The 24,614-nt window shown below is 44.5% G+C and overlaps 2 protein-coding genes across 5 annotated transcripts in view; one reads left to right on the forward strand and one right to left on the reverse strand.

The window, feature by feature from the left end:
* The first annotated feature begins 330 nt into the window (after window positions 1-330).
* Window positions 331-18,605, forward strand: PRG4 (proteoglycan 4). The gene is made up of 10 exons (XM_072932481.1): window positions 331-576; window positions 4,671-4,790; window positions 7,972-8,073; window positions 9,414-13,097; window positions 13,996-14,082; window positions 14,806-14,945; window positions 15,594-15,750; window positions 16,312-16,491; window positions 16,636-16,761; window positions 17,725-18,605. Exons 1-10 carry the CDS (start codon window positions 480-482, stop codon window positions 17,826-17,828), a joined length of 4,797 nt encoding a protein of 1,598 aa, XP_072788582.1. The 5' UTR covers window positions 331-479; the 3' UTR covers window positions 17,829-18,605.
* The window catches only part of TPR (translocated promoter region, nuclear basket protein), a 33,557-nt gene continuing 26,803 nt past the window's right edge, over window positions 17,861-24,614 (reverse strand). For 2 of the 4 annotated variants that reach the window (XM_030279471.4, XM_030279470.4), the window contains exons 43-51: window positions 24,274-24,458; window positions 23,291-23,359; window positions 22,580-22,689; window positions 21,825-21,931; window positions 21,061-21,156; window positions 20,748-20,904; window positions 19,667-19,785; window positions 18,936-19,034; window positions 17,861-18,081 (exon numbers count right to left, since the gene is read on the reverse strand). In XM_030279471.4, the coding sequence (XP_030135331.4) occupies window positions 18,026-18,081; window positions 18,936-19,034; window positions 19,667-19,785; window positions 20,748-20,904; window positions 21,061-21,156; window positions 21,825-21,931; window positions 22,580-22,689; window positions 23,291-23,359; window positions 24,274-24,458 (998 nt within the window). In that variant the 3' untranslated portion in view covers window positions 17,861-18,025. The remainder of the gene's footprint in view (window positions 18,082-18,935; window positions 19,035-19,666; window positions 19,786-20,747; window positions 20,905-21,060; window positions 21,157-21,824; window positions 21,932-22,579; window positions 22,690-23,290; window positions 23,360-24,273; window positions 24,459-24,614) is intronic. The other 2 variants (XM_030279473.4, XM_030279472.4) reach the window with 2 other exon arrangements.

The following is a 24,614-nucleotide window of genomic DNA, read 5'->3' on the forward strand; positions in this document are numbered from 1 at the left end:
TTTCCTTTTGAAAAAAGATTTACTTTTAGCCTATGTTTCCATTTGACATATTTCAGTGTTAGGAAATTGTTTATAAAATTATGTTGCTGAATAACTAATGTTCTGTCAGTACTTGGTTTTATTATAGATTTTCATTTATCAGTATTATAACTTTAAACGTTGTTGTGCTGAAGCGTACCCATATTCTAAGACAACTGTGACTGTAGACTTCATGTAATAGAATTCTGCAAAAATTTATTTCTATTACTTGTTAATAATGAATTTCTATAGTCTTACTACAGAATTTAATAGCTAATTGACTAATAACCAAGAAGGAATTTATGAAGTAATTCTAAATTAGCAATTTTTCCTTGAACAATTTTATTATTAATTTTATGTTTTTATCAAACTAGTCTTATAAACAAAGATATGCACTGCATTTTTAAAATTATGAATTAACTGAATCGCAGATAGTGATGTGAAATTATTTCTTTTTAGGAATGATGTCGTACCTGAAAGTTATGATTACATGGAACATACTTTGCTTATCCCTGATGGTCCTTTCACTGTCCTTGATTCCAGAAGTGTCTTCTCAAGGTACTGTAACATACAAAGCTGAAGGGAGGGTGTCTAGGAGTGTGTGCCCGACACACATTTAGAATATTTCAAATGCACCTTCATAAAAATACTAAGTTCTAGAACTTTATTCACACAGAAAATATGATTCAGTTTTATCATCATTGAATATTTTCATAAATAAATTTCAGTGTAGCATGATCCTCTTTTTTTGAGGAATAACATAAAAATATAAATGTAATGCAAAATGTGTATGAACCTATAACTTTTTCTTTAGACAGCCTACAGAGCCTCTTGCCCTCATAGTGATGTATTGAGCCCTAGTGATTTGCAGTTTGATTTAGAAAGAATCTAACATGACAATATTTACAAAGGTTGGCTAGAAGTATTCAATAAGCTCAGGGAAAGGAACATCTCTACCTTGCTAAGTGCTTTCCCATTAAATTCACCATTTTTACCCCACTGAGGCAAATTTGGGGAATTATTTGTCTAATGATACTCCAAGCTCTATAACTGATTCCTTGCTAAAGTAACACTGTTATGGTGAAGCAGAACATGCCGCCTGGCAAATCCTGTGCTGTTGCAGCTCTCTGACAGCTCTCAAATTTTCAGGGGGATAATACCACTGGGTATTGCTGGTAGAAAATGATTTATTACTACTTGATTGCAAAAGGCACAATGTCAGGTATCTGAGCAGCTCCTCAGGGCGTGCCTCATGCCAGATGTGACCTTACACTGACCCCTTGATAGCTCATACCTTTCCACCAGTTTCAGCAAAAATCAAGACTTTTGCCAACAGCAACCATGACCATTCAGGCATTTTCCTTACAAGTAACTCTGTAACTTACAAGTCATAAACTTAAAAGAAATGAATGAATGAAGAAGTGCAACTATTGAACTACTACATATTAACCATATAACTATTGGACTTATTTTCTTTCCATAAAGGAAGAAAGGTTCAATATATTGGGCATATATCCATTAAGGAAGATGTCCATTTTGTCTTTTCAACTGCTGTATTAATACCCCAGTAACTCAAGTCTATTAATGTCTCCAGTTATCCCTTGGTTCCACTTTTCTATTTTTGGCAAAGTGGTAACAAGCATTACAAGTACTGGCTGAAAATCACAGTATATACAATAGATATAATATTTGTTATCCCATGCTATTCCTTCAGACACACACACGTGGAGTGTGTTCTGTTAGAAATTGTCTTTGGTGTTGTGTTGTGTTACATGTTATTTCCTTGTTGTTCCTCAGTGTTTCAGCTGATTATCTGTTTGGGCTTGCTGATTGTTCAGCTTCTTTGTTTGTATTTAGGGACGCTTCACTTGTGGTCCTGCATGTTTCATTTCCAGAAGAAGCTGTTAGCTGGTTGTGTTAGCAGAGATTTCACAGAGGAAGGAGAGGGTTGCAGGGTGAATATCTGGTTTGGCAGCAGAAGGTAGCAAGGCACTGCTGAGCTGGAATGCTCACAGGTTAAAGCAAGACACCTCCACATGTCTTGTTTTGCCACCTGTTATTTGCACCATTTCCTGTTATCCAGCATTTCCCAGCAGTCTGGCAGTAAAGCCACTATGGGATGAGCTTTTCTGTTAGTCTGCTAGTACATAATCTTCTAATTAACAAAATGTACTTCATAGCAGTTACAAGGCTAGATCCCAACCATTCTTAACCTTAGAGCTGATACCAAATTCTTCCCTGACATCAGGGAAAAAATATAATGTAGGGAGTAGGCAGATTTTGAAACTTCCAATAAAAATGGCTTCAGGGACCTATATTTATTATGACAGTGCTCTCCAGTTTGCAAGCTAACCTGATTAGATGGGTTATTAGGAACAGCATTACCAACAGTAAAAATCAGACACCTAGGGGGTCTGTCAGGTATGGGTGTGCAGATACACACCTATTATCATACAGAGGGTGAATCAAATTGGAGAATAAATCAGCAAAGCTGATATACTCTCTAAGGGGTTAGTTTGGAAGCCTGTGATCATACTACAGAAACAACCCTCAAGAGTTTTCAGAAAAAATGAGTAAGTTGGCTCAGTGGAAGATCTTTCTAACCTGAACACAATGCTGCTGCTGGTCCTCAGGCTGGCTCAGAGCAAACCTCTGCTTTCCACACCTTCAGGAGGGGTCACACCACGCCCTCAGCTTTTGCAGTATTGAGTGAAGAAACCACATTCTGTGGGGAAAAAGAGAGAAACTTTAGTCCTTTTCCATTCAGCATTTCCTTAAGGACTGTTGTGGCTGGGCAACGCTTACACCAGTGTTGTGTGATTTTAGATGTATCGAGCTGTACAGGGAGATGTGGGGCAGGGTATTCTAGAGAGCATGACTGCCAGTGTGATTTTAACTGTCACCACTACATGGAGTGCTGCCCTGACTTCAGGAAAGTCTGCACAGTGGGTAAGTTCCCAAACATAGCCAGTTCTTCTCCTCAAAATTCCCCTCCCAGCTCCCTACCACACCAGTGTCTCCTCTCTGAATGCTTAAATGTCTGTTGGTTTGCTGTGTCCTTGTTCCCTCTCATACATGTATTGTTGTTCTCCTCAAATATTCAGGATAACCTCTTGCAATCCAAAGAAAATTGTGTATCCACAGGTTATTTCCAAGCAAAGAATTTTGCCTTTTACAAAAGCAGAACTAGGCAAGATGGGCAAAAACAGTTTACTGTTTGTTTTCTACTCCTTAGTGCATTTGTACAGTATGTATATGTCTCTTATACAAAGAAAAAAAAAAAAGTGGTAAAAGCAAATTCAGGGTTTTGCAGAAAGAAATTATGACATATTCCAACTCAAATTTAAGAAGTGTGGATGCTGTGGGATCTAATCCAAAGCCAGGGTGTCCTGGACAGAAATTGACTTTGGATCAGAACCATGTCCAGAGGCTGCTGGAAAAGGTGGTTAGAGTAGTATTGTTTTATGCTTTATTTATAGGCAAAACTGGATAATGTAAATAAAATCAGGTTTTTCAAATTGCTTGACTGAGCATTAAAAGCATTTTCTTAGGAATCACCAGTGTAGAAATGTCAGTGATTTGGGTAACAGTAGTTTGTTACACTACACCGTGGTTCCAGTAGGATTACAGGATTAACAAATACTTCTCAGAACCAGTTAGTGTGGAATCTACACTGACTAAAAGACAGAAATTCCAGACATTATCTATGCATAAAAATTTCCCTAAGATAATAAAAATAATTCTCACCTGTTCATGTGGGATGGATCCACTGACATTGACACTTAATCCAAAACTACACTAATACAAAGATGTTCAGAAACTGCCTATACAGTAATCCTAATTTTTCTAGATAGTGATTTAACTGTAAAACATGATTCTATGCCTTGTGTGCCACAGAGACAATTACTTCAATAGAGACATACGTAGAGAAAATGCTTTTTTTGAATCTTAATTGCTCTGCAGACTCTTTCTAAACAAAATGGTCATTATTTGATATGAAATAGCAGTTTAGTCAGTGAAGTTTCAGAAGTTAACCAAACATGAAATATTAAAATCTTGCGGTTATTAATCATGTCAAAACATGGTATATAGTCCTTTAGTACTAATACTTTAAGAACTGTATTAAACAGTTCCAAAGTGGTCTCTTGAGGTAACTTGGTTAACCTGTTCACACAATTAGGTTGCAGTTTTTGCCTGGACACACCAGGTACACTCCTAATTGGTTGTGAGCAAAAGGCCAATTATTTTTCAGAAAAGCTTTGGTAGACACATCATTCTTATTGCAGAGGGGTACCTTGGTGAACACCTTCTGGCAAACCCAGCTTAGAATTTAAATATCACTGTTGAGATCACCGCCCTGTGGTTGGGGAAGTGGAACCCTCCTACGGTGGGACCTGGCTAAAGTGAACGCGGCAGTCACGTTTTATTGCACTGTCAATCCAGTGGTCACTGCCATGGCACAGCGCCCTTCTGGTGGCACTGCCTGATCCAAACCCCACATTGCAGACAAATCCTGGATCGGACCAGGATAAGTGCCTGATTTTATGGAGCTGTTCTTGGCACCAGCTCAAGCCAACGACTTCACTGTAGAGAGGTCCCAGCGTTGCACATGAGCTGGCCCAAAGCCTGACTGCGCTGCTCTGCCTCCACAGCCGCCTCCTGCGCAGGACGCTGCTTCGAAGCCTTCGAGAGGGGAAGGGAGTGCGACTGCGATGCCGACTGCGAGCGGTACGGAAAATGCTGCCCAGACTACGCCGAGCACTGCAAAGAGGGTAAGACATTTCTCCATCGCTGTTTCTCAAAGATGTATTTAAACAGACAGCGTGTGCTTTGGTAACAACTGAAAAACAGAACAAACAAAACAAAACAGAACAAAAATAACAAAACCTAATTTCACAAACTAATTGGCCAATTTCTCAAGCATGAACATTATATGGAAACATACAGGTAGATATCTGGGAAGCCATCATCAAGATGTGAATTCTGAGGTTAAAGTTGTATTTTACATTAGGCTCTTTTGGAACTAGCCATGCTCTAACTGCCAGAGCCCTTACTCAGAATACCACGTGTAAAGATAAGGTCTGCAAATCAGTAACAGAGTTCAATGAGAGAAGCTGGGGAATCAGAACAGTTTTGTTTGGAAAAGATCTTTGAGATCATCGTATCCAACCATTCCCCCAGCACTGCCAAGGCCATCACTAAAACATGTCCCAAGTGCCACATTCACACAGCTTTTAAATCCCTCCAGGGATGGGGGTGCCATCTCTGCCCTGGGCAGTCTGGTAACCTAAACCTCTCCTGGTGCTCCTAGGGGTCATTTCCTCCAGTCCTATCCCATGTTCCTGAGAGCAGAGCCCAACACCCTGCCTGTCCCATCCTGTGCAGAGCCACAAGGTCCCCCCAAGCCTCCTTTTCTCCAGGCTGAGCCCCTTCCCAGCTCCCTCAGCCCCTCCTGGTGCTCCAGCCCCTGCCCTGGACACGCTCCAGCCCCTCCAGGTCTGTCTGGCCATGAGGCCCCAGAACTGGAGCAGCACTCGAGGTCCCTCAGCAGGGCCGGCACAGGGCACAGCCACTGCCCTGGGCCTGTGCCACACCAGGGCTGGCACAGCCCAGGGGCCACTGACCCCCAGTCCACCTGGCTCACATTTAGCCACTGTCACTAGCACCCCCAGGGCCTTTTCCATTGGGGAGATGAATAAATGAATTGCAGTAAAAATCCCCACCCATCCAAAAGTGGGGAATGGCTACTCCGTGCCTTGGGATAGCACTACCTGGACCTCCAGACCACTTGCTTGGCTGCACAGTCACTGGCAGCATATTAGAAATGGACATCCTAGATTCTCCCCGTCTCAAATCCAATGTGGGGAGAGCAGCCCAACACAGAAACCCATCCCATGGGGCAGGAGGGAGGAACTGGATGTTACATGTTCGCAGTGTAGCAAGAAAAATTTAAGATAACACATATTTTACCTTTAGGCTGCAAGTTCAGTCCAGGGCAGAATCAAACTGACTTACAGTCACTTATTTTGTTCTGTCCTTTTCTGCAGAGCCTGGTGGGGTTTCAGCTGAGCATAAAGGCACAGATCTGGATGTGCAGTCCTGCCCTCATGTAGCTTTAAGGACACCAGCAAATGAGCTCTAAAAAACAAAAACAGAATATGTTTAATTTCATCATGTCCTTAAACTTTCTGGTACCTACAGACCTAAATTAATTTCTGTCAACACACTTGACAAATGTGGCTTGGCATGGGGTTGCTGCATCCACAGAGCAGCCCACCTCCAAGGCAGCCAATTCCCAAAGCCTGCAGTGTGACACACAATATAAGTCACAATTATCCTTTGGTTCTCTTCACCCAAGTGGTCCCCAAGTGCTGGGATAGTGGCTTGGCTTTGCCACACAATTGCACAGTAATTTAGAATGAAATAGAGTCTTTACTCAGCATTTTTGACTGAATGTCTAGAGAAGTGTCTTGGAAACATATTGAGGTGAATTTGCTGCTTATGAGGCTGCTTAATATTTCCCTATTTCTGCTGAGTTTATCACACCCAAACACTCACAAAACACTGTTAAACCATTTCACTTCTTCAGTTAAAATATAATGAAGAATTAATCCACAGTTCTTAAAGAATTTCTTCTGTATTGTACTAAGCTTTGCTATCAATTGTTGTCAAAAAATCCAGCAGAAATCCCCAAACCACTGTACTCAGTATTTTACTATTTATACTATGTGTGAATAACTAAGAAATCTGTTAAACTTCTTGGAATAAATTTGTTGTTTCATCATCCTCTGAACAATTTTTTCTGTACAGTAAAGCCAAGTGTACAATGCATATCCAGAGCTCACGGTTATCTTTCCTGTTCTCCAGAGGCTCTTTAATCCCTGAATACATGTACACATATAACCAAATGTTCCCCTTCCAAACAATTGGCTTTTAAAGGAGCCATTCAGCTTTAACAACAACAATTTCTCTCTCCTCCTCAATAAATGTTTCAGGATATATTGCAATACCCAGCCTTCCTGGCTTTGAGCACTAGCTCACTGTGAAAGTAAATCTTTTGACACCATGGTCACCCCTTGGAGACAAAAATCCTATTCCTTTTGTAAAAAGCTGATTACACACACCTCTGGCAGTTACCAGCTCCTTTGGCTGGATCAAAATAATTTGGCCAGTTCCCTGAGCTCCATCACATTTCCTTCACAACTAACAAGTTCCTTCTACAAGGCTATAAAAGGATATGCCAGTAGCTCATTTCCAATTGTACAATTTGGCCAACAATTAATTATAAAATGTTATCTGGCTCTTACTGGATGCAACTGAAATTCCATCCACTCTTCAGAGCTGAAAAATCTTAACACAACCTATTTCTCCTAAAACTCAGCCTACTATAAGTTAGCTTAATACCCATGTTGTTTCCTTGGCCCATGTCTGCTTTGTAGCTCCTGTCTTCTTCAAGGAAACCATTTATTTTAAAATGTGTCTCCAAAACAATCATTTGTGAAGAATTATCACATCTGAAGAACTTCAATTGGACTATCAAAATAAACTCTTGGCTAATGTGACAGTTCTCCTATTTCCATTAGAGTTAGTTGTCTGTAGTGAAAGTCAAGTAGTGAAAAGTCATCTGTAGTGGAAAACAAAAAAGATAAATTTTCAGAACATAGAGCTCTACTCAGAATTCATCTCTTTTCCCACCTCAAAATTGCTATTAGCTAATAATGCCTCACCTCAAACTTCTGAGAAAAATATTGCTCCCATCTGTGATGAAACACTTCAGGATCAAAAGGGTATTTTTGCTCTTTTTCACACAGATAATTGTGTAAAGAATCCTGTAAATTACTTAGTTTTAAATGGAAGATGGTCACTGAAATTTTGTAATCACTCTTATACAGTTGACGCCAAGCAACTATAAAGATAAAATAATCTGTTAATGGGAGCACTTTTGTCTTTCAGCACACACAGAAAAGCCAACCCCAGAGACTCCTCCAGAAAACAAATCAACATCTAAAAGGTCCTCCACTGATGAGGAAGAGTCGCCAGAGGAAGCTGTGGAAGGTAGGCAATATATGGATGCACCAGGATGGGTGTTACCTGAATGAAAAATAAAGACCATTTTCCTGCTCTGGAAATAGAAAGTTGATTCTAGACATTACCAGACATTTACCAAGCTTGGATGCACTTGGTGTATAAACTGATTACCTCACTGAGCCCTCAGGACTTTGGAGAGTTCACCCAGCACAGATGGTGCAGGGTGGTGATGTTGCCTGTGTCTCTATTGGATTTTCACACACTTCCTCCAAAAACAGGGTACAGACCATTGTCAGTCTTGGACAGCGTCCATGGCTGGAACAGGAAGGGTGGGACAGTGATGAACTGGCACCACAGGAAAATATCCTAGCAGATTCTTCTAGCTTCAATCAAGCCAGGCCTTATGCTGCTTCAGACAACACATTTATTTATTTATTCTGACTGGAAAATATGCTGCTTTCCTGTGTTCTTTGGTACTGTGTTCCAGCATTTGAAGTGATAACTCGGGAGACCAGTTTGAACTTGAAACACAATTGAAATTTGTTTTAGATTTGGAGTACTTATTTTCTGCTGTTCTAATTTCCTATTACAAGAAAAAAAAAAAAAAAAGAACAAAAAAACAACAAACCAAAAAAACCACAACCAAAACCAAAAAAAAACCCCAAAAAACTCTGCTCATACTAAACACACATTTGTGAAAACAGAACTAATCTGCACAATCTTAGAGAGACAATACTTAGGGCAAGATTGAAATGCAGGAGCATTTACTGTTCTTGCTGAATAACAGTTTGACTCCTATCAATGTAACTATAAATAGAAGCAAAGAGAGCCTTAAATTCATACATCACAATTAGGAAAACAACCCAAGGAACAAAGATACAGCAGGAGATGCAGTCAGGGCTCTGTGTTCAGGAATTATTTTCCTCCTGCTTCCCTACCTCACTCTGCAAATTCCAGGTTGTTGGGGCAGACTAAGTTACAATGTAGGGCAGTATTAAAAATCAAAATGACAGACTGAGAAGGGAAGTGTTCTATTATAAATACTATTTTTATAAAGGGGCTTCCTTTCTATGAAAGCAGTAGGAAACACCAGGCAGCTGCACCTACAAGCACCAAACTAAACCCTGAACCTGGACCAGTGCCAGGTTGGCCAAAAGGGATCACCAAAAAATGAGCTGAGCTTCTGAAAAGTCCCATGCAGACAAAAGGAACTCCCATTTTACCAGATCCAGGTTAGTTTGGGTGTTAAAAAAGGTCTTGGTATTCCAAAGGAAGCACCTATAGCTAATGGGTGTAATACATTTATAGGCAATACCTCTCTGCAATGCAGTTCCAAAAGCTGAACTGAATTTGTATTTGTTCTGTAGATCCTGAAATCCAAGTGACCACTCCTGCTCCAACTACAGAACCTGCACAGACAACCCCAGAGGCCACAGAGGAACCAGCAACTGAAGCCGACCCTCCTACTCCGGATACACCAGAAGATGTGACCCCTGATGCCACAGAGGAGCCACTGACTGAAGTGGACCCAACTGACTTACTCCCAACACTAGACCCAACGCCTGACGCCTCCGAGGAACCAGCAACCGACACCGAGCCTCCCACCAGCCCCACACCTGAAGAGACAACCCCAGAGGAGCCAACAACCCCAACACCAGAGGAGCCAACCCCAACACCAGAGGAGACAACCCCAACACCAGAGGAGACAACCCCAACACCAGAGGAGACAACCCCAACACCAGAGGAGACAACCCCAGAGGAGCCAACAACCCCAACACCAGAGGAGACAACCCCAGAGGAGCCAACAACTCCCACTCCGGAAGAGACAACCCCAGAGGAGCCAACAACCCCAACGCCAGAGGAGACAACCCCAACGCCAGAGGAGACAACCCCAACGCCAGAGGAGACAACCCCAGAGGAGCCAACAACCCCAACACCAGAGGAGACAACCCCAGAGGAGCCAACAACTCCCACTCCTGAAGAGACAACCCCAGAGGAGCCAACAACACCAACACCAGAGGAGACAACCCCAGAGGAGCCAACAACTCCTACTCCTGAAGAGACAACCCCAGAGGAGCCAACAACCCCAACACCAGAGGAGACAACCCCAACACCAGAGGAGACAACCCCAGAGGAGCCAACAACTCCAACCCCAGAGGAGCCAACAACCCCAACACCAGAGGAGACAACCCCAGAGGAGCCAACAACTCCCACTCCTGAAGAAACAACCCCAGAGGAGCCAACAACCCCAACACCAGAGGAGACAACCCCAGAGGAGCCAACAACCCCAACACCAGAAGAAACAACCCCAGAGGAGCCAACAACTCCCACTCCTGAAGAGACAACCCCAGAGGAGCCAACAACCCCAACACCAGAGGAGACAACCCCAGAGGAGCCAACAACTCCCACTCCTGAAGAAACAACCCCAGAGGAGCCAACAACCCCAACACCAGAGGAGACAACCCCAGAGGAGCCAACAACCCCAACACCAGAGGAGACAACCCCAGAGGAGCCAACAACCCCAACACCAGAGGAGACAACCCCAGAGGAGCCAACAACTCCCACTCCTGAAGAGACAACCCCAGAGGAGCCAACAACCCCAACACCAGAGGAGACAACCCCAGAGGAGCCAACAACTCCCACTCCTGAAGAAACAACCCCAGAGGAGCCAACAACCCCAACACCAGAGGAGACAACCCCAGAGGAGCCAACAACCCCAACACCAGAGGAGACAACCCCAGAGGAGCCAACAACCCCAACACCAGAAGAAACAACCCCAGAGGAGCCAACAACTCCCACTCCTGAAGAGACAACCCCAGAGGAGCCAACAACCCCAACACCAGAGGAGACAACACCAGAGGAGACAACCCCAGAGGAGCCAACAACTCCCACTCCTGAAGAGACAACCCCAGAGGAGCCAACAACCCCAACACCAGAGGAGACAACCCCAGAGGAGCCAACAACCCCAACACCAGAGGAGACAACCCCAGAAGAGCCAACAACCCCAACACCAGAGGAGACAACCCCAGAGGAGCCAACAACCCCAACACCAGAAGAGACAACCCCAGAGGAGCCAACAACCCCAACACCAGAAGAGACAACCCCAGAGGAGCCAACAACTCCCACTCCTGAAGAGACAACCCCAGAGGAGCCAACAACCCCAGCACCAGAGGAGACAACCCCAACACCAGAGGAGACAACCCCAGAGGAGCCAACAACCCCAACACCAGAGGAGACAACCCCAGAAGAGCCAACAACTCCCACTCCTGAAGAGACAACCCCAGAGGAGCCAACAACTCCCACTCCTGAAGAGACAACCCCAGAGGAGCCAACAACTCCCACTCCTGAAGAGACAACCCCAGAGGAGCCAACAACTCCCACTCCTGAAGAGACAACCCCAGAGGAGCCAACAACCCCAACACCAGAGGAGATAACCCCAGAGGAGCCGACAACACCAACACCAGAGGAACCAACAACCGCAACACCAAAGGAGACCACCCCTGAAGAGCTGACAACCCCTAAACCAGAAGAGACAACCCCAGAGGAGGTGACAACGCCTACACCAGAGGAGGTGACAACACCCACACCAGAGGAGACATCAACACCAACACCAGAGGAGCCAAAAACTCCTAAACCAGAGGAGACAAACCCAGAGGAGCCAACAACCTTGGCTGACTCTCCCACCACCCTGAAAACTGAAGAGACAACCTTGGAGGAGGCAACAACTCCCAAACCCGAAGAGACAACCCCAGAGGAGCCAACAACCCCCCCACCAGAAGAGACAACCCCAGAGGAGGTGACAACTCCCACACCAGAGAAGCCAACAACCCCCAAACCCAAAGAGACAACACCAGAGGAATTGACAACCCCTGCTGACTCTCCAACCACCCTAAAACCTGAAGAGACATCAGAGGAGGCAACAACTCCCAAACCTGAAGAGACAACCCCAGAGGAGCCAACAACCCCTAAAATAGAGGAGACAACCCCAGAGGAGCCAACAACCAAGGCAGACTCTCCTACCACCACCCCCAAAGCTGAAGAGACAACCCCAGAAGAACCTACAACCCAGGCAGACTCTCCCACTACCTCTAAACCTGAAACAACAACCTCAGAAGAAAGTACAACCAAGGCAGACTCTCCCACCACCCCTAAAGCAGAAGATGCTGACTCTCCAGCCATCCCTGAGGCCAGTACCACTACCAGTAAAGCCACAGCTTCTCCAGGCAATGTTGCACCCACAACAATTGGGAAGGACTCCCCCACACTTGGGGCAGGCACGATGCTTTCAGATACCACAATGGAGAACAAGGAGACAACAACACCAAAGAAAGACAGAACTACTCTGCTTAAAGACCTTTTCACAGCTGCAACTGGGAAAGAAACGGTTACTGTAGCTATGGTGACAACAGCTAAACCAGGTGATTCTCCTAAAGGTATGGATGACATTCCAAACATAGCTCCGATGGCCAAGGAACCTGTCACTGCAGCAGCTGAAACAGCTTCTACGGACACCAAGACTGCAACAACAGCAGCCACAGGTCCCTTGCCCAATCCAACTGTGCTGGTAACAACCATCAAAGAAGATTCAACTCCTCAGCCTGGTGATGCTGCAACACCAAATGCAAAAGAGACAACTACAGACACTGAGCAGGCTGGCCCAGCAGCAGACAAAGGGAACCCAGGTGCTACTTGCATTATTGTGGAGATGACAACAGCTGGTAAAAAAGAGGTAACAACCATTAAAGAAATGGGCACCACACCTGAAAAAGCAACGGGTGATGTCACTGAAAAGGCCCCTGGTATTGCCAAAGAAGAGGTAACTACAGTTACCAAAGAAACCACAACAAGGGATAAAAAGGACACAATAGAAGAAATGTATCTTGTGTCCAATGGGACATCCAAGCCAACAATACATTTCCAGGAGATCACTGAGACCACAGAAGAGCCTCACCCCACTGAACCTGAAAGTCTGCCAGCAAAAGAAGAGCCTGAGATAAACAAGCCTTTAATACAAGTCGGGGACCTGCCAATGTTCCCTGGAGAAACACAAGGTAAGTGCATTCCAGCAGGTACGAAAGCATCAGCAACTCTAGGGAGCATGGCAGTGTCCCATGGGAAGCCACAACCACAGCTGCCAGTATCCTGAATATTGGAACCTCAGTTCTCAGCTGTGGAGTTAATTAATCCTCCAGGTGGTTTAGAACATGATCTAAATTGGTTTCAGTAATTGGTCCTTCTGAAAATTGTTCGCTATAAGTTTCTCCTCTTCCTGTTTGCTATTGTAGAAGATGCAAACAGACAAATAAATCAAGGAAAAAGATGATCAATTTCTAAATCCCATGAAAAAATTGCTGGAAGTCAGGCTGCATATCCACCCTCCCTCATGGTACCTAACCTAGTGTTTTGTAGCCACCTACTAAAAATGTCATATAAAAAAGACAAGAAGTCTCTTGCCTTGCTTTTTACCACAGCCTTTTTCATGCCCTCTCTTTATTTTAATCAGTCATAGCCTGCAGGTTCTTGAGTAATTTTTCATTCAGATAATGAAAGATATTTTTTGGGGAAAAACAAGGAGTTTAGATACAAAATACTTGAATTTCAGTCTAAAAGAGATTAATCCTTTATATTTAAAGGAATGTTTATTTTTAAAGAAATAATGCAAGGGAAGAGAAGCCACTAAAGCAGCTTACAAGAACAATAAAATCCTAGAGCATGTAGCAGATGAGGTGTTTGTAGGTATTTTACTGAATTACAGGTACTTAGGTGGCAATAAGCAAAGACACCCACACCTGCTCACTCGGCACTGCTGGGGCCGCAGCACCAGAGCCGAACTTCCCGAGAGCACGTTCCCGAGGAGGAATTAATCCCTGGCCCAGCGGCAGGGCCGAGAGGGAAGCTAAGGCCGTTCTTGTAGAACCTTAAACAAACCCACCTGGCTGTGTTTTGCAGGGAAGAACGACGAGAAGGACCTGTGCAGCGGCAAGCCAGCGGACGGCATGGTGGCCCTGCCCAATGGCACCCTGGCCGTCTTCCGAGGTGAGACTGCTCCGAGCATCCTCCACCTGCCCCGGCACGGCCCCGTTCCTCTTCCACCTGCCCCGGCACGGCCCCGTTCCTCCTCCACCTGTCCCGGCACGGCCCCGTTCCTCTTCCACCTGCCCGGCTCTGGCTCCGCTCCCAGCCCTCCTCCTGCCCCTGCACAGCGCCGGAGCTCCTTCCTCACCTGCCCCAGACCCAATCCTCCTCCCTCACCTTTCCCGGGCCCAATCCTCCTTCACCGGCCCCAGTCCTCCTCCCTTACCTGCCCAGCCTCCTCCTCCTCCCTCACCTTTCCCAGACCCAATCCCCCTCCCTCACCTTTCCCGGGCCCAATCCTCCTTCCTCACCTTTCCCAGACCCTACTATCCTCCTCCCTCACCTTTCCCAGCCTCCTCCTCCTCCCTCACCTTTCCCAGACCCTACTATCCTCCTCCCTCACCTGGTCCAGCCTCCTCCCTCACCTTTCCCGGGCCCAATCCTCCTTCACCGTCACCTCCTCCTCCTTCACCTGCCCCGCCGCTCTTCCTCCTCTTTTTCCTCCCTCACTCGCCCCGGTGCCCCTCACCCTCCACGAATCCCTCCCGAGCCCAGAGCCCGCCCCGCAGATCCCTCACGGAGCCGCTCAGCCGCGTCCGCGGAGCAGGACTGCGTTATCTCCCCACTGTCCCCAGGACAGGACGCGCTGTCCCCTCGCTGTCCCCTCACGCCTGTTTCCCCCAGGTCACTATTACTGGCTGCTGAACGGCCGGACCCCGCCGACCACCAACCCCCGCCGGATCACCGACGGCTGGGGCATCCCCTCGCCCATCGACTCCGTCTTCTCCAGGTGCAACTGCGATGGGAAGATCTTCTTCATCAAGGTGGGAGTGGTCAGGGCCGGCAGGATGGGGCGAGGCTGGTGAGGAGCAGCTGGGGAGGCTCGGGGGGACCTTGTGGCTCTGCACAGCTCCTGACAGGAGGGGACAGCCGGGGAGAGTCGGGCTCTGCACCCAAGCAACAATAACACGATGAGAAGAAAGGGCCTTAGGTTGCACCAGAGGAGGTTCAGACTGGATATTGGGGAAAAAGATTCCCTAAACTTATTCCTAGTATGTTTCCCAACCTGAAATAAAATGCTAATGGAATGCGCACACCTCATTAAGGCTGTTATGCAGTTACTTCCCAATAAATCACTCAGTCCTGGAATCCAAGCTGCTTGTTATATCTGTGAAAATTTAAGAGATTTAGAAAGGAAACCCCCTTTTCAGTAACTCCTTTTAAAAATTAGCTTCTAAGATTCTCTAGCCCTACTCAAAGGTTAAAAGCCTGCAGGAGGTACTTAATGAAGTTGTAGTAATTTTATCCTATTTGTAATGGATGTAGGAGTGATTCCAGTCAGATTTACAATGTAGCTATCAAAGTGCTAGTGCTTATTTATGGATTATTCTTCATGTTTGTTTTGCAATTGAATAACCAGGAATTAACTTCCTCTAAAGCTCTTTTCATTTTTTTTTCCCTTAAATGCTCAGGGTCCCCTGTACTGGCGCTTCACTAATGGTGTTATGGATAATGGCTACCCCAAACCTCTTGCAACTGGATTTGCAGGGTTAAATGGGAGAATAGTAGCAACCCTCCCTGTGGCAAGATACAACAACAGACCCGAATCCGTTTATTTTATCAAAAGAGGTATGTCTTGTATTCCTGAAGTTCAGGGAACATTAAAAGGTGCTTGAATTGCCTTGGGCAGGAATGAAACACCACTTCTCTTGACCCAAGACCTATTTCTTTCAAACACAGAAACACAAATGATGCCAGTGTTCCAGGTGCTCAGAAATAGCCTGAAGCTTTAAAAGAAATTGTAATAGAACCTGGAGGTCTTTCAGTGCATTTTAAACCAGCTGTGTAAGGGTGAAAATTCAGGAATCCAGCACTGTAATGGCTAAACATTTAAATAAGTTCTATCTGGTGGTAAAGCTATCTTAGTCTCAAGTTAATTAGAGAAGGGAAGGCTTTAATCTTGCTGGTTCATAACAATGTGTGGAAATTTCCATATCTATTCCTATTTTAAAGTAATTTCCTTATCTTACATGAATGCTGTACTACCACCACAAGAATGTTATTTGTTATTGATTCCCTGTGTGTGATAGGAATATAATGACACTTTCATACCTGACCAAGATGGTAGTTGGGTGTTTTATTGGGGGGGATTGATTTTTTTTTTTAACTACCAAAACAAATGTGTTTTAGATGGGAACATGCAGCAGTATGTGTACAGACAAGAACCAGCCAAGAAGTGTCAAAGAAGAGCCCGGGTCACCATCAGATACCCAGCCTTTGTCCCCAGAGTTGTCATCCGGCGACGCTTCCAGCGTGCTGTGCAAATGCCGACCGTCATCCGCACCGTCAGGATCAACTCCCACCCCTCTGGTAACGTGGGCACCAAGGTTCCCTTAGACGTTTTCACCTCTAACACAACACTGTGTTTGGAAGGTTTTAATGGCTGTAGGTGACACAGCCCCGGGGAAGCTGCAGCAGTGCCACAGCTCCTCACAGGGTTCCTTCTGCTTGCAGGAGTTCTGCGCAAGGAAATCCAAATGACAACGTACTGGAGAGGGCTCCCCAAAGTTGTCCACTCAACTCTCTCCGTGCCCAACCAGAACAAGCCTGATGGCTACGACTACTACGCCTTCTCTTACAGTAAGTAAAACTAAAGCACATCACTATAGACCTCAAAACATACAGGTGTGGGGAAGAAAGCAGCTCTGGTTATCACTTGTGGTACTGCTTTCAGCACTACTAAAAAGTCCTGAGAATTAAAATGTTGCCTATAATCAAGAGATGTTTCTATTAAAAATCAGTAGTTGCAGGACAACGTGCAGCAATGAAGTACAGAAGTTCAAAGTAGCCAGTTGGGGAATGCATTGCCAGGGAGTTCAACTTTTTAAAGGGACAAACCTTAAATGAAGGATTATATTAACAATAGACTGAAGTCTTTGGATCACAACAGAGCAAGTTTTTCAATTGATTCTACTATGCTTCTGACAAAACACAAAAATGAGGGAGATGAACCACTTGACTTTGCTCAAAAAAATTATTTATGATCCTAGATTAGGTAGACTCATTCCCCCAGCCAGGATTCCAAATAAGCATTCCTCAGAATTTTCTGCATTTTTCAAAAAACGAAGAAGCTCAAAGAACAAGCCATACCCAAATACAGGCTATTAAAGTCCCTGTCAGTGGGATCCAACTCCTCACCTTGGAGGAATCAGCCTTGCAGGCCCATTTACACTCAGGGTCCATGAACTTCCCACTTCTGTAGTGAGTGCAGGATTGTTGTGGATGTTGTTAGTTTGAATTCCAAATTCTTAAGACTATTTTTGTGTTCTAGCAATACAAGAACATTCTTCCCTGCTCCTGCTCTTGGGACAGATTTAATTATTAGCAATGACATAAAACTTTCTGCAACCAAGGACACCTGAGAAATAAAGCTGAGGACAGAAATTTATTGTTGGAGCCTCTCAGCTCCCTATATGTACATGGAACAGTGATACAGTGTTATTCAGGCCTAAGTGACAGTAAAATGCAGGCTTGAATTTGTGAATTCTTCCCATGTATTACATGTAGTTTCTGGAATTTAATCCTGACCTCTCTTCCTTTCAGATCGGTACTACAGTTTGGATATTGGCAAAAGAATAGCACGGCCTGTTACTGCTCTCACAGGAAAGACTGTATCCAAAGACTGGTACAACTGTCCCAGCAAGTGATGCACAGCAGAGGAGTTTAAAATAAGATGCCATTTGGATGTCAACGTTTTTTCTAATTTTATTAATAAAAGACATTGAAATATGTGCACACAACTCTAAGTATTGAAATGCTGCTTCAAGCTCTGGCTTCATGACACTAAGCAACCACAGGCAAACTGGCATTTTGTATACACAGCTGGAAGTCCTTTACATTCCATTTAACTGATGTTTCCTCTGTTCAGGCCTCCTCTGCCTCCCATGGCATGAGTTACACCTGTGCAGGGAAAGAAAACAAGTGCATTAGTATGAACCCTTCTTACTCTTTTAATCAACCATTGCAGAGGTGATATTTCATCCTTCCCTAAGGAATTGTCAAGGCAGTGGAGTGGTTCCTTTCTGATACAGTTCAAGTTCCCCCTCTCTGCCCCTAAGCCTGGTGACACATGTACATGTCACCTGTGTCATGCAAAAGGCTGGAGGTGACTTGTGATCCTGAGCCAAACCAAGGAGCAGAGGATTCTTACCACATCTGAAATCAGTTAGTCCCTCCTTATAGTTATTTAAAAAAATGGTGACAGATGGAAGAAAGTCTATCCTAGCCCCACCTTGTTATGTTTTCCCCTTAAAATACCTGCTAATGTTGAGTCTTCTACAATGTTAAAATAATGCAAAACAGAATAAAAACCCATCAAAAGCTTTTTCTTAATACAGAAGTTGCAAAACTAATTTCTTGCCATGTTTAACTCTATTACACTGAAAAACCTGTAATACTTCCAATAAAGCTTTTTTCAATGAGTACACATTGATATAACTGGAATCCTTAATGTACCAAATGGAAATTCCTCTAATGCCAAAACCAGAAGTTTCTAAACTGCTGTGCTATCAGACTTCTGGAACTTTCCTTTAAAACTTTGAAGATCTAATGCCCTTTACATTCTCTCTACTGATAAGAGCCAGGTGCCACTACAGAAGGAATTCTGCCTGTCCGAAACCTGCTCAGCCTAACACACTAAACCCAAGCTGGAGCTCTTAGGGTCACACAGCAAACTGGAGGGCAGGGCTGCTGTGCCACTCTCTCCTTGTGTGCCAGCAAGGCCAGCCTGGCTGGGAGCAGCCAGCAGCACTTACCCCTCTGTCTGTTGAACTGCCGGCCACGCACGCCCGTCCTCAGCGTCGGGGGCTGCAGCCGGACACGGCGCAGGGACTTGGGCTGAGTGCTGCTCGTGTCTGTTGTTTCACAATTTAATTAAAAATATTTTAAAGCTGACATCAAATATGCTAAAGGATAAATCACCAAAGTATCAGTAACGATTGTTCCTTCAAATGTTATTTTTCCTTGGCCTACTCCAGTTACTGCGGTCCAAGGAAAAATGCTTTACCAAAGTATCAAAGAATCTATAAGCATCAAAATATTATCTTGCTCTAAGAGAATCTAGGGAGACCTTAGAGCACCTTCCAGTGACTAAAGGGGCTCAGGAGAGCTGGAGAGGGACTTGGGACAAGGGCCAGGACAAGAGGGAATGGCTTCCCACTGCCAGAGGGCAGGGTCGGATGGGATACTGGGAAAGAATTGTTCCAAGTGGTAAGGCCCTGGCACAGGGTGTCCAGAGAAGCTGTGGTTGCCTCTGGAAGTGCCCAAGGCCAGGTTGGAACCTGGGCAAGTGGAAGGTGTCCCTGCTCATGGCAGGGGTGGCACTGGATGGGCTTTACGATCCCTTCCACCCCAAACCATTCTATGAGTCTGTGATTCTAAGAGTTTTATCTTATTTTGTGGATCCTGGCTACCAGCCAGAACGCTGGACAAAGGAATTCCCACTCCTAATGAAAAGGTATGAACTATTATTATGATTATCCTGTACCTGCAGATGAACTTGAAGGAGGATCCTGACTAGTTGAAGGAAGATCTGACTCATCAGATGCTTGAACAGATTCTTCTTCTTGCTGGCTATCGATTTCTAGACCTGCTTCTGAAGTAATGCTAGAAGGGAAGGCGGAGGAGGAAAACCATGTAAGTATATTTGCATAGCTTCAAAAAGATCCAGAGGAAAAAAACCCTGTCTTGGAACACAAAGATTCAATGAAAATCAAAAGTAAAATATAGCATAAAATGATAAACTGTCCCCTTTTCAATCTTTACTTCATCATAATACAAAATATAGCTATTATTATAAATATTAAAAGTTGCACTTGTAAAGGAAAAGAAAAAATTATTTGTCTACAAAATTCACTAAGAACTGCTTATTCCAGCCCCATGCTTCATCTTTTGTATATGCACTGTCTTAACTAGGTGACTTAATCATCTATGTGTGTGAAGGCTCTCAGTTCAGTCGAAGAGAGAACAGAGAGAATTCTCTCAGACTTTGGCCTGGAAAAGTTAGGAGAAAGAATTCGAACAATTATTATCTCTCTTTCTGTTCATGTTGCTTATAGATATAGTCTACCACAGTGTAATATTCATAGTGCACCAATAGTGTGAAAGGTTTTTACTTTGAGACCAATCATATTTCACCTTAGCGAGTCACACTATAAGAGACTCGCTACTTCTTAATAAACGTTCTTTAAGCCTTCTGAACACCACAGAGTCATTTCATCCATCCCTGACTCAACAGCGACATGTCCTTTTTGCATGAGGAATGATTTTCTGTATTACACAGGAATGCCTTAATCTTTATTCTACAAACTGATCTTTCAACCTGTGCCTTTAACATCAATATTTGATTATTGCAGAGTCCTCTGCATTCTTAAATTTTTTTTTTTTTTGGTGACTTTTATATTGACTTTGTTAAGCCCCCAGGAGAAGATCAGCAGAAAACCATTGGTTTTGGATGAAGAGTCAGACTGTCCTGCCTCACAGCACTACAGAGCGCTGTCTGAGCTGTCCCTGGGTGACAGTGGTGGACGTGTCAGCAGTGCCAGTGAACCCAAGCAGTGGTGCTTTACCCTTCAGACTCTGCCTCTGCGAAGACCTCGTCGGCGTCGTCGCCGGCGCCGGGCTCGGTGGTGGTGGACAGGCTGCCGGTGGAGGTGGTGACCATGGGCACGGACTGGGACGCGTGCTCCGAGGCGTCGGCCGAGGCGCTCTCCGTGAACACGGTCACTGGGGAGCACAGACACGCTCAGGCCCTGCCCACAGAGCCCTGGGGCAGCACAGGCAGCCCGGGGACAGGCTGCCCGGCGCTCCTGAGGAGCGGCAGCGCTGCACCGACCACAGGGAATCATTCCCTGCTTTGTCCTGCAAGCCTCTGCCACTTACCTGGTGCTGCCACTTGTAACGGTGTTGTGGGGACACTGCGACCCCCTGACTCTTCCTCGTGGGCAAGGAATAGTGGGGTTTCATACATCCCTAAACCTGCAACACAAAGTTCCAGTAACAATCCATCCAAATGGGTGCCTAAAAAAGGATTAACCAATGTCTTCCCTCCGGCCACTTGATAAAATCCAGTCACTTGTATTTAAGCAGATTTTTGTTATTTTGACTTACTGCCAAAGCTGATCATAATTTATTGGAAGGTAAAACTTTTATGAAAATATTAGTACTTGTTTTTTTAACTTTCATCCTTGCCTTATGCCATTATTTTGCTGTGAGCTTTCCTCAGAGAACAGCCTGTGCTCCATGCCAACAGGGATGCCGGGAAAGGGACAGATTGAGACCAACAACAACAGCGTGGCCCTCTCTAAGCAGGTAAGAATATAGCCCAAAGATTTCTTTGCATTTGATGTTTTCCCCTATTGTTTCACTACAGGGAAGCTACAACCAATAGTAAAACTGACATTAAAAACCATTCCTTCAATATTTTATTCAATTTCAAAATCCTAACACAACTATAAATGTACCAGCTTGAAGGTAACACCTTCTCACTTTCTGTTATTCTCTCTCTGCTGACAATTATTTAAGAGTTACAGGTTTCCACACTTCAACAATTTCCTGAAGCATTATGTGAAGAATTGTGTTTTGTTACTGAATTCTCTCTTTTTCACTCAAAGACCCACGGACAAGAGAGCCCAGAACTGCTTTACCTCCTTGTGATGCCAGCTGCCCAAGATCAGAATGACTGGAGCTGGTTTGTGGCATATCTTCAGGGGGCCCAAATCTGAACCGAGGAACTCCAGCTACCTGTGGGGAACTGGCAAAATACAAACTTAAGGAATTCTGCAACTTCCCTAACGATTGAGGGAAGAACTTTCTGGTGGGGGAGAACTTTTTAACCAAGAGAACAAATCAAGCATGAGACAAAATACTGACCATAAAAATCATCTGAGCTACTGCTAAATAAACATCAATTAGCTTCTCAAATTATTAGGAAGGCATTCAAAATCAGTACAACAGTCCTGAAGAGAATATTCTTTACTTACCCATTCTATGAACTCTCACAATTTTAAGTGGATTGCTGGACATATCCAGAACATCCCAAAAGCAAAAATGGAGATAAATTTTCCTACTTTCATTGGCAATATTAATAGGGAGGGAGGACGAACAAGGAAGGAAATTGGATATTAATTTTTTGTTTGTTTCATCTCTTCTTAAATCACTAGGTTACAATACACGGGAGACTATTCAATTCCTAATCTGCTGATCAGTTATATGACATACAATTCAAACAGTAACTACTCATCTGCACTTGCAGTTATCTATACTACTACCTAGCATGTTACTTCAATCACAAGTTCATTTAATTTAAATTTATTTTCATTTCACTGAAAAATAGAAAGAAATACAATAAAGAACAGAGAAAAGCCTTTTTTTTTTCCTTTTTCTTCTCACATCTACTTACTGAATAGCTTCTGCAAATCCATCTGTTCGATGTGGAACTACAAGAGTTGGTGTGCTTGGAACTGTTCTGTCCTCATCATCAAAGAAGTGCTGCTGCTGGAAAAAAAGAGACTGATATGAGAGCCTACAATGTATTTCCAGTTTTTACCAGCTGTGTTAAAGGTTGATTTTTCCACATAGTACAGCAAAACAAACTTAGCTCTAACAAAATTATTGTTTAATTTCAGATGTCTAAAGCTGACACCTTTGATCTCACAAAAGGTACTTTAGTCAGCCTCTCTCTTTCTCTCACTGAACCTGCACTTGTTCTGCCAAATACAGCTGAATAAAGGGTTCAAAATTAGCTGATGGAGACAGCATAAATTAGCCTTGTTCCTTTAGGATGAGGCTGAACTTAGTATTATTTTGTCCAGCAACTTTGCCCCAACACTTTTCCAGCAACAGCCACTTTGACTCTAAAAACAAATAAATAAAATCACCTTAGACAAAACCAATTGGGCCTCTTTTGAAGCCTTTTGTTTCCTGTGAGATTTCCAGTCTTTGCCTTCCATTAATACAGAAATTAACAAAAGTAGGATATATTCTGCAAGACTAGAGAGACCATCCCCCTCCTGAAGTCAGCAGGCAGGCTTCTTTAAAAACCAAAGTAACCCCAAGAGTTAGAAATGTTCCATCAAAGCAGGTCTTTAGTAGTAGATTCTGATACACTCACCATTCCACCTATCCCAGGGGTCAGCTGAAGTCCTCGCCCCACCGACTGCCTTCGAGTCATCTGGATTCTCTTTATGGGAAAGAAACAGGGGAAGCTGTGTGAATGTGGTCCTGGAATTCTAACAATGTACAAGTGTTCAGTCAGAGCCAAGGACAGCAGCTAAATTAGTAAGTATGACAATCATCATGGAATTACAGAATATCCTGAGTGGGAAGGGACCCACAAGGATCATCAAGCCCAACCCCTGCACAAAGGACAGGCCCAAGAAACCCAGGAAGAGCCTGAGAGCACAGTCTAAACACTCTTGGAGCTCTGCCAGCGTTGGGGCTACACCGATTCCCTGGGGAACCTGTTCTGTGCCCCAGAACTCTCTGGGGGACAATGTGTATATTCTGGGCAAGTGACAGCAATATTTTACTCAAGTCTCTACTGAATACAGAAAACCTGCACACAAAAATATTGTGATCCCAAGCCTCAGCACAAGTTAATGGTAAAGGATCATTTCAGTCAGGATATTTTTTAAGAATTCCTGTTGTCATTTTTTAATTTATGAAATCTACAGGTCTTCAACAAGCATAATCTTGGGTCAGGCACTGACTGTGAAAGGTTTAACTTGGAAAATAAATGGCAGCATTCCTTTGCCCCATCTACACTGGGGCAATTCATAAAAAGCCTTCCAATCTCAGCTACAACCTGGTTAAGAAAAGCTTTTTGAGTGGAAATATCATCAGCCACTAACTGACATAGCGCTGGTATAATCTAGTAAGAATTCCAAGATAAAAAGCAGTAAGGCACTGGGGATGGATTTGTATGTTCCCTGTCCAGCCATCATCTGCAGGATGACACTCACTAAACCACTTTGCTCAGCTACCAATTCTATCATGCTGAACAGCTGGCAACATTTTTCCCAGCGGACTGTATTTATAAGAAATCACACAGCAATTTATTTTCAAGCCTTCTGAGGTGCTGGAGCTGCTTTGTACCTGCACTGGGGGCCCCAGCTCCTGGGGAGGGGCGTGGATGGTGAGCCGTGGGGGCAGGGGGTGCGGGGGCCTCCGTGGGGACTGCGGGGGCCGCGGGCCCTGGCGCTCGGACGCCGACGACGGCTGCTGCTCCCTCAGGCTCTCGTGGGGAAACGTGGACTCTGCAGCACTCGTGCTCCCTTCTCCTACAACACAAATACACAAGGTGAAAACATGAAGGCAAATCTTCCAACTCTGCCACGAATTAACTCATTTTTCTCCTGCAACCTTCGCAACAGCCCAGTATTGTTACATAAAATCTCCTGAAGAGGACTTGTGCCAGCTAAAGCTCCAGCACTGAA

This window comes from Taeniopygia guttata, chromosome 8 (genome assembly GCF_048771995.1).
Source record: "Taeniopygia guttata chromosome 8, bTaeGut7.mat, whole genome shotgun sequence".
Taxonomy (NCBI): domain Eukaryota; kingdom Metazoa; phylum Chordata; class Aves; order Passeriformes; family Estrildidae; genus Taeniopygia; species Taeniopygia guttata.

Coding starts and splice junctions, on each gene's coding strand:
- PRG4 (XM_072932481.1), top strand. CDS start 480: ATGATGTCGTACCTGAAAGTTATGATTACATGGAACATACTTTGCTTA. Junction 13,098..13,995: donor GTTCCCTGGAGAAACACAAG/GTAAGTGCATTC, acceptor TGTGTTTTGCAG/GGAAGAACGACGAGAAGGAC. Junction 14,083..14,805: donor CACCCTGGCCGTCTTCCGAG/GTGAGACTGCTC, acceptor TGTTTCCCCCAG/GTCACTATTACTGGCTGCTG.